The sequence below is a fragment of the Phycomyces blakesleeanus genome (assembly GCF_001638985.1).
Source record: "Phycomyces blakesleeanus NRRL 1555(-) unplaced genomic scaffold PHYBLscaffold_18, whole genome shotgun sequence".
Taxonomy (NCBI): Eukaryota; Fungi; Mucoromycota; class Mucoromycetes; order Mucorales; family Phycomycetaceae; genus Phycomyces; species Phycomyces blakesleeanus.
The window spans coordinates 178166-191740 of NW_017265151.1; the positions used below are offsets into that span (position 1 = coordinate 178166).

Below are 13575 nucleotides of genomic sequence, written 5' to 3' on the forward strand. Positions count from 1 at the left end.
AAGACCCTAATAAATACAAATGAACGTATTTCTAAACAAAGTTTAGTAGCCACTCCAGCTTACTATCACTGTTACGATTACAATTACCAACATCATTACCATTACCATTACCATTACCATTATCATGGATGATATGTGGGTCTCTAGTCCAAGCCTTTTAGACCAGTACATAAGCCTAGAAGTCATACCAATTTCAACTTAATAACTGGGTATCAAATCAAATGGCCTCTATCTCTTTATTTCTTGACCTATTAGGTTAGGAGTTACATATTTGGTGTCGGATGCAACTTCGGATGCTTAGGCTTTACATAGATACATATTTATCTATTTTCTTTGTGTGTGTCTGTGTGTATATGTTTGTATTTTTCTATATCCGAAAGGGGAAACATGGCCTATCATTTACAAAGCCTAGAGATATTTTGATTATTATTTTTAAAAAAAAATAGTAAAATACAGGGCTTATTTATTCCTTTTTTGAACAAAATAAAGAAGCCCCAGCTTACCATTGTCCACATGGATGATCGATTGGTTTTTTTTTTTTTTGTTTTTATCTTTAAGAGGCTTAAATATGAATTGATATGGAAATAAACCTTTCAAAATCAGGTGCTTGTTATTTATGTCTTTAATTTTAAAAGACAAACAAAAAAAAGGAAGGGCAGAGAAGGGGGTCGATCACTTAGTTTTTTTTTTGAAGTGCTGACAATCAACATGTTTAAAGGGCCTGTTTGTCATTTCTACATCATTGTTTTTTTTATTTTATTAATATTTATATTTATATCTTTATTTATTCGAGATCTTTCCTAAGTTTGGAACAAATAAAGATCGCCATGGTTACTAATACATATTACTAAAATAAATAAATAAATTCTACTTCTTTTATATGTGTATGTATGTATTTCATCATATACAATATATTAACAGCAATGAAAAATCTTGCCGCCATATCATAATTTTCTTGGGTGCTATACCAGACAGAAAGCTCCTTTGTATTAGCTAAAAAGCCACATGACGTTGAGACAATATCCTAACCTTGCTTGGACTCCACAGCTCGTCGTGGGAAATGGGCTTAGGGAGGTTGATTGAGATACACATACTGCTTATACATGCAATCTTTTGTCTATAGAATTGACAAGCTATTATCTTGTTACATCTATAAATTCTTCTTTGCAAATAAAAAAGTGTATACTACTTATAGTTACAGTAGTATATACAATGATATATATGTATATATATATGTATGTATATATTGGTACCAAACAACGTTAATAGAATATAAAAGTCTCATGATAATGTAGCTATGTATCTATCGGTGTGTGTGTGTATATGGAATATGAATATAAAAATACAATTGATGAAGGTAGAGGCGTTTGGTGACATTTAGAGGCTTGTTTAGGATGCCGCCTTTATTTTTAGACTATATGGTGCTTCGGTTAGAAAAATGGCAAATGACAGGAATAAGCCGTAAATTGTGGTGAGAGGTACGATAATTTCTACAATCTTATTTCAAGGTCACGTACACTTTAAACAAGGTTGCCAAGCAACAAAGCTGAAACTTGAGCGGAGAGAACATGACGAAAATAATACAAAAAAATAACCAAAATAATACAAAATACAAAAAAAACTTGTGTTTTTGATTTTTAATTTTTTTTTAGTATAAAAGAACCTTTTGTTACCGCTTCTTTCTTTTCATTATTCACTCAAACTATCAACAACACCAACACAATAATAATCATGTTCAAGTTTATTGTCGTCGCCCTCTTCTCTCTTCTCTCTCTTGCTTCGGCAATCGTTTGGAATGCCCCAATGTATGGCTTATTGCTTGGTCAATTATTCAGTACCTAATCTTTGTGTCTGTTTGTCATTAGCACCTCTCCTTCCTCTGGAACAAAATGGAGAGCCGGAGGAACCTACACAGTCAAATGGTAAATAGAGAGAAATAACAAACAAAACAAAAAAAGACACACGACATTTAACAATTGCCCCTTTAGGAAACCCACTGTCGCAGGAATGCAAATCCCAGAAGGTGTCACGTAAGTCACAAACAAAAGGCACACAAAGAGATATATCATCAGGACCACTTGTACGAGTTGATAGCTTATCATACACACATACATATTTATAGTGGTTCTATCATGCTTGGATATCTCATCGGCAATGACTACAACGAGCACTTGAGTAAGTTATTGTCTGTGTTTGTGAATAATCATCATATATACTCATTCGACATCAATAGACTGGAATCTTGGCTCTGGATTCGCTCTCAACAAGGGTGCATATACCATCACTCTTCCCTCTAACCTTGAACCCAGAACAACATACATTATCGTACTTATGGGTGACTCTGGAAATGCTTCCAAGAAGTTTACCATTCAATCTTCCAAGAGCTAAGAAAGCTGATCTAGGAATATCGTTTTAAATCTACAAACTTTCTTTATCCCAGGATCCAAAAAAAAAAACTCCTTTGTACACTTTATATCTCATATACATATACTTATACATATCTACTATCTTAATTTTACTTTTACCTTTACTTCTATTTCTACTTGTCTTTTTTTTCCTGATCATTTTTAATGGGATGTGTATTAAATAAATAAAAAATTAAATCAAAATAAAAAAAATCAAAGCCAAATATACTATTGCTCTTTACTTCTTCTTCTTATATATCGAATCATCTTGTTTACTCGTATTTCATACCATGACGAACTTCCTTTCCATGCTGAACAAGTTTGTTCATCGAAGCAACCCCAAATATAAAGGAACTGGCAGTCCACTTGGCAATGTTGATTGGGCTGTACCATTTACGTCGAATACAAGTCACCATAGTAGCAAAACTCTCAAATACGTGAACTAGTACCGTAGTGCGCCAAATGTTATCAATCATTTTTGGGCCAAGGTAGTTTCGGAACTGTATGAGGGCTTGAGGAAAATGCTGGCGAATATAGGTATCGGGAGCATAACGATACAAGAACAATAAACCCAGACCGGCTGCAATCATCATTTGCCAAAAAGGATCTGCATTATAAAATACATCCAACGGAGCGGCGGGTTCTTCAGGTGTGTACATGTTTGTAGCCTGAGCATACATAGCTTTGGCAATAGCATTTAAAGGTGGAGGACCTGATAATGAACTAGGCTATAATGTAAAGAAAAGAAGGGGAAAATTCAAATGGGTTTGATTCATGTCAATACAACCCAAAAAAAAACTAAATTTAATTCTCATTTATGCTTATTTCTCTATAACAGTAGGAATATTTACCAAGCCTAATGCTGACTCAGCTTCTTTGGCCATAGATTCCAACACAGGGCGAATCTCTTCTCGGCGTGTCAAGAGATGAGGAAAGGGAATGACAGACTCTCCCCTTGTTCCATCACCCAGAATGTATTCAACAGTGAATGTACGGGAGTTAAGACTCTTGAATGTGGCCGACACGGCACTGTCCTGTCTACCAAAATAACGCACATAAGCCAGGTTGGTGGCTAGCATGTAAAGCAAAACAGTTGAGTAATATTTCGACTTTAAATATATACGTATATATATATACATTACCTGAATGAACGCTCATGTAAGCTGAGATGGGTGCACTGTGAGGAGCAATGAGATCAGGCGCCATGATGAAGTGTATTGAGGATAAAACAGAAAAGTGTATAGAATAAGTTTGTGCTTCATATCATTCTTTTTTTAAAAAAAACGAGAGTGACCAACTGAGTCTTAACCAGTCTTATCCGAATACACCTTTGATAGCTCTTTTTGCTTTTTTTTTTGTATTGAAGCACTCAAATTTTTGCCGCTTCGAGTTTTGGCCTATCAGACTCCCAGAAACATAGTTACTCTGTACGACTCTCTCTTTCTCTCTCTTTGAATTTTCTCTATATCTTTATGTGAATAATCAGGCAGAATAAGGATGATAAAGAAGAAGACGCTTAATATATAGCATAGTTGGTGGCCAAACAAAAAATAATGAAAGTAAAATACAATATATTTAAACTTTATTTAAAATATATACATAGTAGATACTTTATCTATGCATGTACATCTATATTCAATTACGGCTCAAATCAAGATCTCTTACTAACCTTGCAGATAAAGATTATTTTTTTCTTTTTCGAAAAAAAATACTACCTCCTTATTTACACTGTGGTGCAAATAAACATCGAGTAACACAACTTCGACTTTGTACCCTTAATACACTCTCTTATATTCAATTATAGTGGTCAAGCTTGGATACCACCAGGACACACACACTTTCCCCGCATATCCTTTGAATTTTACTTATTCCATTACTTGGACGTGAGAAATATTCTTTATCTTGAAGTACTCTATCGCAGCAAATCACTTTCTTGTGATCTTTATAATACACAGCCAATACCGTAAATAATTATTTGAACAAAAGTATTCATAGAAACAGTTGCTGTGTATATGCCTAGTTCACACAATATCATTGTTGAGAATGAATGAGTAACTATTACATATATCTAAATCCTCTTCTTTAATTTTAATTTACTTTACAAAAGTCAACAAAGCTTAATAGTAACCATATTTGATCAAATAAAAGTAATACGTTTCCTTTAACTGTATCTAATAGAGCATAATACAAGTTTAGGGGCTCATATAGAGACTTGACCCTAAACAAAAGTAGTTTGGCTGATATTTAGGCTACATAGTAACTCCTGAATTCCATTTGTACTGACTATAATGTAGTGAGATATAGAATGCATTAAATTATTTTGAACTGTATTTTCTTTTCTCTCTTCTTGACACAATATGTATCTTAAAGATCTTGTGCTTTTATATTTTTGCTACATTTACAGTACCATCATGCAAATTGCTTTCGTCTAGAGAAAAAAAGGTTAAGAATTGTCTAGATTTCTTTCAAAAAGTGTCTAAATATTAAATATAATTAATCTCAATCTCAAGTAAAAGACACTATTAAAAAAAACTGTAGACCAATACCCTAATGTTCTTGCTGCCAAATAAGCTATATCCTAGACTTCAAGTCGAATAAACAATATTTTCAACTAATTCTTTCTTTTTTTTTTTCGTTTCATACTTTGGTTAAATCGACAGGCTTCTTAATCTTCGTTTTCTTTTATGCAAACACTACAAGTCAGACCAATAATCAAATTTTATCACGCAAACTTCACCTCTTCTCGTATATCAATCGATTGAAAACCAACGAAAGCCTAGAAAAGTAACTTTTGCCTCGACTCTGGTCCATAGCGTAGTCTTGGTAATGAAAAAAACAAGTTTGTATTTTACGGCTGATATTATGAACCAATGAAGGATACAGTAATGATATTTCTATTTCATAAACATGAATTCAACGTGTGTTTGACCAATGAATTTGGCATGTTCGAACACTATCCTTTTTGCTAAGCCCTCTCCCTCTCAAAAACGTTCAAGTAAGCCCCAGACTCTTTACTCATATCGCCACTCTTGAGCGCTAAATGTAACAATGGTATGGTCTTCCAAAGCAATATTGCGACCAGCCTTCATTGTTCTATTATCAATATTATAATAAAGTATTCTAAATATCCCAACCCATTTTTTTTGTAGGACATGGTATCATTACAGTCTGAGCACCATTTGTTAAGTACTATAATGGTGTCCTCATTCTTGAACTACAATAGCTATAAAAAAAAGAGGAAAAGTAATACTTAATAAAACTTCAACCCTTAAAACAACCCTTAAAAACCCCAAGATAAAGTTTGAATTTTTTTTAAATTAAAGTCTCTGATTTTCAGCATAATATATGGATCAAGTCTTTACATTTTAACATGGCATTTGAATAATAATAATAATAATAATAATAATAATAATAAATATGAAGCATGATTGACACAATTCTGGTATATAATACCAATGAAACGGATTTTCGCATTTTCAGTAAGCCATGAATTGGTGCACCCGGTATTTAATAATGTACAACTTACAGTGCAGGTGATTTTTTTTTTCAAATTTTGTGTTCGGATATTCCCAGTAGACTTTACACTTGGTGTACTGATTTCTGTAGCTATAATTTTATTATTATTATTATTATTATTATTATTATTATTATTATTACTATCATTCAATATACTTTAGGTCTATTCCTCTTAATAAATCATATATATGGTACTAGTATTTCAAAAGTCAAAAATAAAAGAAGAAGAAGAAAAAGAATACATAACCACGATTTTAAATAGATACAAGAAGTGCACTGTATCTTTCTTTTCTTTTAATAATAATGCATACGATTCTCCACATAATTTACAGTATGGTGACTACATTTTTTTTTTACTTTTTTACCAATGTGAATATTTTTATAATAAGTAGCTTTGTGTTCATGGGTTTTTATTGGACAACAGGCCAGGTTTAATAATCGACAAATTTCATTCTTTTTTTTTAAGCGTAATAAATAAATGAACTGAAAAGCATTGTTCTGAGAATGATATGCCAGAGTTGTTATGGGTGTTAAGAGACAGAATTTTGTTCAAGATTCTAAGCTAGCCGATCAATTTTTTATATGCGTGTGTGGATGTTGTGCGGTAATATGAATGAGCGTTGTACTATATAGATATGTATGTATATTTATATAAAAGTGGGGTAGTACGGATCATAGCCACATCACCAGAATGTACACTTCTCCATGCTTTTGTCCCATGTAATCTAAAATACTCTAATCAGATTATATATCCCTTTTTCTTTTTCTTTTTTACAACCGTCATCACTAAGCACTACTAAGCACTAATACCATCCTCATTTGAAGATTTAAAGAGAGGCGAATGTCACATGGTAAGCAAAATTATCGATATACTTTGCATTTGGATAATCTGCCCAAATAGAAAAGAAATATTCCCATCCTTGAATATTCAACGACATGCGTCTATTATTATATTTTGTGTATGATATAGATACTTTGTATTTGGTAAGGAAGAGAAACTATAAGGACTTTAAAGAGTAAAGGGAAAAGGAAGAAAATAAAGAAAGGTAAAATATCATAGTATGCCATATATATATATATATATGTTTTTTGTTGTTGTTGTTGTTGTTGTTGTTGTTGTTGTTGTTGTTGCTGTTGCTGTTGCTGTTGCTGTTGTTACTGTTGCTGTTGCTGTTGTATCAAGACTCATCAGTATAGGTTTCTTTTGAAAGTGAATACTTGGATAACTGGGGCGGCCGGGAAGCGGAAGAAAAAAAGAGGGGGTTTGAACTTGACTAAGCAGTAGTATCACTATTGCTGCTACTCTTGTTTGTCTATAGAATCATAAGCACATTGTTGTTAGCTCTTTATCGTCTTCAAGGCCTTATTTCTTATTTTACCTGTGTACCAACAATAGAACCTATGTAGATAAAGGGTTTAATTTATTTATGTATTGAATTATTAGCATTTTCTTCTTTTTTTTCTTTTTTTTTTTTTGGTTCAATCACTTGATTTATTTTATTTTATATATATATATATTCATAATATAAATAGTAAACTTACCGATAATGATGCCAAGGATAACGAGGATGGTTACAGCAATAATAATCTTCCATTTCAAATCCTTCCACCACATACGCTTACGTACTTGGTTTGCGCCTCTGCGGAAGTGTCCGGCTGTTGACTGAAGGTCCTCTACAAACGCAAAAATAATAATAATCAGTATTAAATATTCAAACGGAATTTATTCTTCTTCTTTTTCTTTTTTTTTCTTTCATATAATGATATTGGTTACACAGCAAAAAGGCAAAAATAATAAAAAATAATAATAAAAATAATAAAGCGGTAGTAGTCGAACCTGTTTTTCCTCGAAGGTCGTCCAATCTTTCACCACGCTGCATGACTTTATCGATGTTCTCTTGCATAATATTAACAACCTCGTCTACTTGTGCTTGTACACGAGTCGTCTTTTGGTTGCCTCCTGCGCCGGCATTCTGCTGACCAGCACGCGGGGTGTTTGGAATATAGGGGTCGTATGGCTCAGACCTATTTATTGTTGTTGTTATTATTATTATTTGTGTAAGATGTGTGTGAGATGACCAAGGCAATCAAGTTATTCCAGAGAATCTTGACAACTTACATTAGATAATTACAAAGAAAAGTATGGACAATAAAAAAAGAAAGAAATAGAGAAAAGAGAAAAGAGATGAAAAGGTTACAGAGGGAGAGGGAGAAAAACTGTTGGGTTTGAAGACCAAGTCCGAGACGGAAAACCTCAAGTGATGTCATGAATAGAAGTGGTGATTATAGCAGGACATATATATATATATATATATACAATCTGAATTGAGCAAATCATTGCTGCGCTCGATCATTAACCACGGCACTGTATATGCTGTTGAGACTCAGAATTCTAATTCTTTGGCTTAAGCTTCTCTGCCTTGAAATGAGGATAGTAGTTCGCTAAATGATTTAGTATATGCTTACACATTTGTTCACCTCTAAAGGTGACATGAGATCTAGACTCCCATACCTGGTTTTCTTATTTTGATCAATACAATTATACTATTAAACTGTCAGACTTAATCCCTTTCTTCATTTATTACCCTTGTGTCTATTTATAATATCCCTTTAATTACTTAAAGCAAATGGTTGGCGCAGAAGAGGGATATACTTAAAATGATAATAATGAATTAAAGGTCTACATTTTATAAAAACCTAAAAATAAGATTGTGTGTTGATTACAAGACAAGGTCTTGGAATCAAGAAAGCCTTCAAGTCTACAAAACACACATCTCATACTCAAGAGTCTTTTGGGAATTATTGTCCCAAGGATTCTACATTTTGATGTATAGCAAATTATTTCAAGTATATTTAAACTTTCTCTCCTTTAATTCAAGTACTCTAGTAGACCCACACACGCACAAAATATATATAAATTTACTCGAGACAACTCCTTTGACAAAGAATACAACCGATTTCCCAATAACATTTAAACTAGGTTTGGCTGGTTATATAAAGGCACATCGATTGTATTATATATTGATTTGTTTTTACTTTAAACAATAATCTCATACATCTTTTTGTAGTATAAGTTGAAAGATCTCATCAACATAAGAAACCAAAATGCTTGGAAACACCGACACTAGACTTTTTCTTTTATTCATTGTACTCTCAATTAATTTTGAATTGAGACTCTTAAAGATAATGTCCAACACAATGGTTAAAGGTGTTTAGGAAGATAAAGAAGCTTAAAGACATTAAAGATGAATATGTAAAGTATATATCTTTTTTTCATTTTTTTTTTAAAAAAAAGGTATTAATCACTATCCAATTTTGTAGCTTCAAATTTAGTTCACTTTTATTTATGTTGGTCAAGAATGCCAAGTAAGTGAGTACTAATATAGTAAGTATTGTAATAATCTTTTAAAAGAACAGTCAAGAGTAATGATCCATATTGACGATTATTAGACGTCGTTAAAATATATTCAAAGCCTAGCCGTTTTGCGTTATACCAAACTAATTATTACCGCTGTATGTAACAGTTAAAAGGAGATAGGAATATATATGACTCTAATTATGCTTCCTAGTGATGATTTTGCCAAAGAAAAGAATATGGAATGCAAAAACTCATATTTGATACATTGACAATCCAGTCAATGCATAAAAAAAAGCGTACTTGACAGTGCAATATATATATATATATATAAATGTGTGTGTAGAATCCCTGGGCCAATTTTCAAGGAAATCACCCTATCTAATATGAATTAAAGGTAATCACGACATCTCCAAAACGGTAAGCTTCTAAAAAAACAAAATAAAGTAAAATCATCCAAAATTAACTATAGTCATTCTGCTGCCTTCCTTCAGTACAGTGCAAAACGTACTTCATTTTCCCACACAAAACATATACATGTAATATAATTGATCCAAAGACACACTAGAATGTTGAATTTCGTTCTCCTTCCCTTTCATCAACAATAATATATTCAAACGGATCATAACTATAGCTCATAGCCAAGGGGAATGGAAATTAGATAATAAGACCATATTTGACTATTTAAAGAAAAAAAAAGGTAATATAATTAACGATTGGTCTATCCACTCTGCATAATGATGTGACGCAACTGTTCGGTCAATTCAAGAAGAACAATATAAACGTGTAACCCTTGAGATGGCCATTTATCCCTTCGGTTTATTAATACTCATTCAACCCCCAATCCCTCATTTCATCCTTATTGAGGTGTTTATTGTTATAAACATACGTTTTTCTGGTTGATCGATCTTTTATATAGATTGATATCATTGGTGTATACTGATAGAAAGGAAATCATCTATCATGAAGCAATATTATTGACTGCTGATGGTTTTTAAATAGTATGTACATTTATAATTGAAGTGTTCTTTACTGTACCAATAGCCATAATCGTTGTATTTGCTCTTTGTTTTATTTATCATATATTAGTGAATAAAGCACAAATTAGCCAACAACTACAGTAGTAGTAACAATTCATCAAAACAATTTGGAATCATGCAATGATTTACGTAAAATAATTAATATTATCCAATCATCATTGACTTTTAGCATTATATACCAACCTTTTATTTTATATGCGTCTTTATCGCAACTTCTTGCTTTACTTTCATCTGTGTCACAAAAAAAAACCTTCTTTTTAAAGTATGTCACGTGCCTTACTTATATTTTTGACGTCATCATCCAACCGAGTCCTAAAGGCTTTTTCTTTTATTAACTTTTTTTTTTAAAAAAGAAAAATTCTATTTATTATTTGACAGCAAGCCATGTCTGACCGTAAAGCCGAATTGTCCCAACTCATCGAAGCTCAGGGCAACAAAGTGCGCTCTCTCAAGTCCCAAAAGGCCGAAAAGGCTGCAATCGATGCTGAAGTTGCTGTCCTCAAAGGCCTTAAGCAAGAATTAGCTATCCTTGAAGGTGTTGCTGGTGGCGACAAGGCTAAGAAAGTTGCCAAGAGTGCATTCACTCTCAAGACTGCCAAGGTACCTTTCTTAAAGCTGTAGAATATAATATATACATAATACTTTCACTAGCCAGTCAGCCATTCAGTTAATTAATTAATTAAAATATTTTACCCCCCTTTTTTTTAAAAAAAAAAAGGCTTTAAAACAAATGTATAAGATAATATACTTTGTGAGGGAGATAAATTCTAATAATTGACTTAAAAATGCACCTTTTTTTTAGGGTACTAAAGATTACAATGACAAAGACATGGCAATTCGCGAAAAAGTGTTCTCGACCATTACCTCTGTATTCAAAAAGCACGGTGCTGTCACAATTGATACACCCGTGTTCGAACTCAAGGTACCTTACTCAGAAGACGGACAGCTGCAATAATAATATTTCACAGCTTATTATTATTATTATTATTATTATTATTATTATTATTTCTGATCTGCTGCGAACAATTTGGAAGGTGTAATATTGACTCATACTCTCTGGACAAAATAGGAAATTCTTTCTGGCAAGTATGGAGAGGACAGCAAATTGATTTATGATTTGGCAGATCAGGGTGGTGAAGAGTGCTCTTTGCGTTATGACTTGACCGTAAGTAAACAATACACACACGAACACACCCACACACACACATATATATATATTTTAAAAACCAATGATGAAGACGACAACAGCACAATCATCAGCATAATCATCCAAAAACTCATATATCCACACAAAAAGGTTCCTTTTGCCAGATTCTTGGCTATGAATGGTAAAGAATACCAGAACTTCAAGCGTTACCACATTGCCAAGGTCTATCGTCGCGATCAGCCTGCCATGACCAAGGGCCGTATGAGAGAATTCTACCAGTGCGATTTCGATATTGCTGGTACTTACGATGCCATGATTCCCGATGCTGAGATTCTCCGCATCCTTTGCGAAGCTCTGACAAACTTGGATATCGGAAAGTTCACTGTTAAGCTCAACCATCGCAAAATTCTCGATGGTATTTTCCAGGTTTGCGGTGTACCTGAAGATAACATTCGTCCCATTTCATCTGCTGTTGATAAGCTTGACAAGGTAGTTTTTTTTCTCTTTCTTTATTACAATTAGTAGAATTACCATTGGCTACTTGTGTGGGTTCATTAAACAACTGCTTATATATATATATGTGTGTGTGTTTGTGATATAGCTCCCCTGGGCCGATGTTAAGAAGGAGATGACCGAAGAAAAGGGTCTGGCACCCGAGGTCGCTGACAAGATTGGAGAGTACGTGAAGCTCAAGGGTGGTCGTGACTTGTTGGAACGTTTGTTAGCCGACGAGAACTTGACCAAGAACACAAGTGCCTTGGCAGGTCTCCAGGATATGGAGCTTCTTTTCGATTATCTTGATGCCTTTGAAATCACTGAAAAGGTAATTCATTCTTCTTATCCAAGCAAAACAACAACAACAATAATAATAATCGAAATAATTGTATTACAGATGTCCTTTGACTTGAGTTTGGCTCGTGGTCTTGATTACTACACTGGTATCATTTACGAAGCTGTCACTGAAAAGTCTGCTCCTCCCAGTAAGTCAATCGAAGAAATTACACGCAGGATAATAAAAATTAAGAATACATAATGGCAATACGAGCAACATATTAATTATAATGCTGGGTATAATTGATTATTTAGAGCCTGTTGAGGGTGCTGTTGCCAAGCCAAAGAAATCTACTGATGAGTTCGACGAGTCTACTGTCGGTGTTGGATCAGTTGCTGCTGGTGGTCGTTACGATAACTTGGTTGGTATGTTCTCCGGCTTGAACAAGAAGGGTGAGCCCAACCTGAAGATCCCCTGTGTTGGTGTATCTATTGGTGTTGAACGTGTATTCTCAATCCTCATGGCTAAGCAAAAGCCTGAGGCTATTAAGAGTAACGAGACCGAGGTTTATGTGATCGCTGTCGGCGACGGTCTGTTGACTGAGCGCATGCAGATCGCCTCTGATCTCTGGAAGGCCGATGTTAAGGCCGCCTTCTTGTTCAAAAAGAAGCCTAAGCTTGATAAGCAATGGGCCGCGTGTGAAAAAGATCAGATTCCATTTGCCGTTATCATTGGCAGAGATGAACTTGATCGCGGTGAGATTAGAATTAAGGACATGCGTTCCAAGGATGAATCCCAAGGTGGTGGTGTGACATACAAGCGCGACGATATGGTCAAGATCCTGAAGGAAAAGATTGCCCAGCTCTAATTGATAAAATAACAAGCAATCAAGCAAGCAAAAGGGATAAAGATATATCTATATAAATATATACATATAAAAATGGCAAACTAATCAAGATTATCCATAAGGAAGAGCTGTTTTTTTCTTCTTCCTCCTTCCTATTATCTGAACCATCTGCAATATACAATACATTATATATATAAAAAAATGTACAGAAATATATATATAAATAGGTACAAATTTGTTCCGGAGGAAGGGACGGGACGGGTAAGGATGGGACTGTTTTAGTACTACCATTTTTGTTTCTGGATTAAGCCAGCGTGACGGTCCATGCGCATGGACCTGAATATTAAATATCTATATATATATATATCAGCTCTTGCCAAAAATCTGGATCAAAACTTGTTCTTCTTTATCTGACACATACACATACTCTCTCTTTCTCTCTTTCTCCCTTTCTCATATACTCACACATATACTCATATGCTCGTATTAAAGA

The 13575-nt window shown here is 33.8% G+C and overlaps 4 protein-coding genes across 4 annotated transcripts; 2 read left to right on the top strand and 2 right to left on the bottom strand.

The window, feature by feature from the left end:
• Nucleotides 1-1699: 1699 nt before the first annotated feature.
• Nucleotides 1700-2645, top strand: PHYBLDRAFT_79883 (hypothetical protein). The gene is made up of 5 exons (XM_018443520.1): nucleotides 1700-1805; nucleotides 1866-1922; nucleotides 1989-2030; nucleotides 2123-2175; nucleotides 2234-2645. The coding sequence occupies exons 1-5, from the start codon at nucleotides 1732-1734 to the stop codon at nucleotides 2386-2388; spliced, it is 381 nt and encodes a 126-aa protein (XP_018288480.1). The 5' UTR covers nucleotides 1700-1731; the 3' UTR covers nucleotides 2389-2645.
• Nucleotides 2646-2677: 32 nt separating this feature from the next.
• Nucleotides 2678-3611, bottom strand: PHYBLDRAFT_148357 (hypothetical protein; the record flags this gene model as incomplete). Its single annotated transcript, XM_018432074.1, has 3 exons — nucleotides 2678-3133; nucleotides 3257-3477; nucleotides 3548-3611. 3 exons carry the CDS (start codon nucleotides 3609-3611, stop codon nucleotides 2678-2680), a joined length of 741 nt encoding a protein of 246 aa, XP_018288481.1.
• A 3853-nt stretch (nucleotides 3612-7464) lies between these two features.
• PHYBLDRAFT_94977 (hypothetical protein) lies at nucleotides 7465-7945 on the bottom strand (the record flags this gene model as incomplete). Its single annotated transcript, XM_018443874.1, has 2 exons — nucleotides 7465-7595; nucleotides 7759-7945. Coding segments are annotated over 2 exons (318 nt in total), but the record flags the coding sequence as incomplete, so codon positions are not given.
• Nucleotides 7946-10697: 2752 nt separating this feature from the next.
• Nucleotides 10698-13318, top strand: PHYBLDRAFT_135135 (hypothetical protein; the record flags this gene model as incomplete). Its single annotated transcript, XM_018429700.1, has 7 exons — nucleotides 10698-10916; nucleotides 11119-11238; nucleotides 11386-11481; nucleotides 11614-11952; nucleotides 12065-12286; nucleotides 12356-12443; nucleotides 12550-13318. The coding sequence occupies 7 exons, from the start codon at nucleotides 10701-10703 to the stop codon at nucleotides 13101-13103; spliced, it is 1635 nt and encodes a 544-aa protein (XP_018288483.1). The 3' UTR covers nucleotides 13104-13318.
• Nucleotides 13319-13575: the final 257 nt, after the last annotated feature.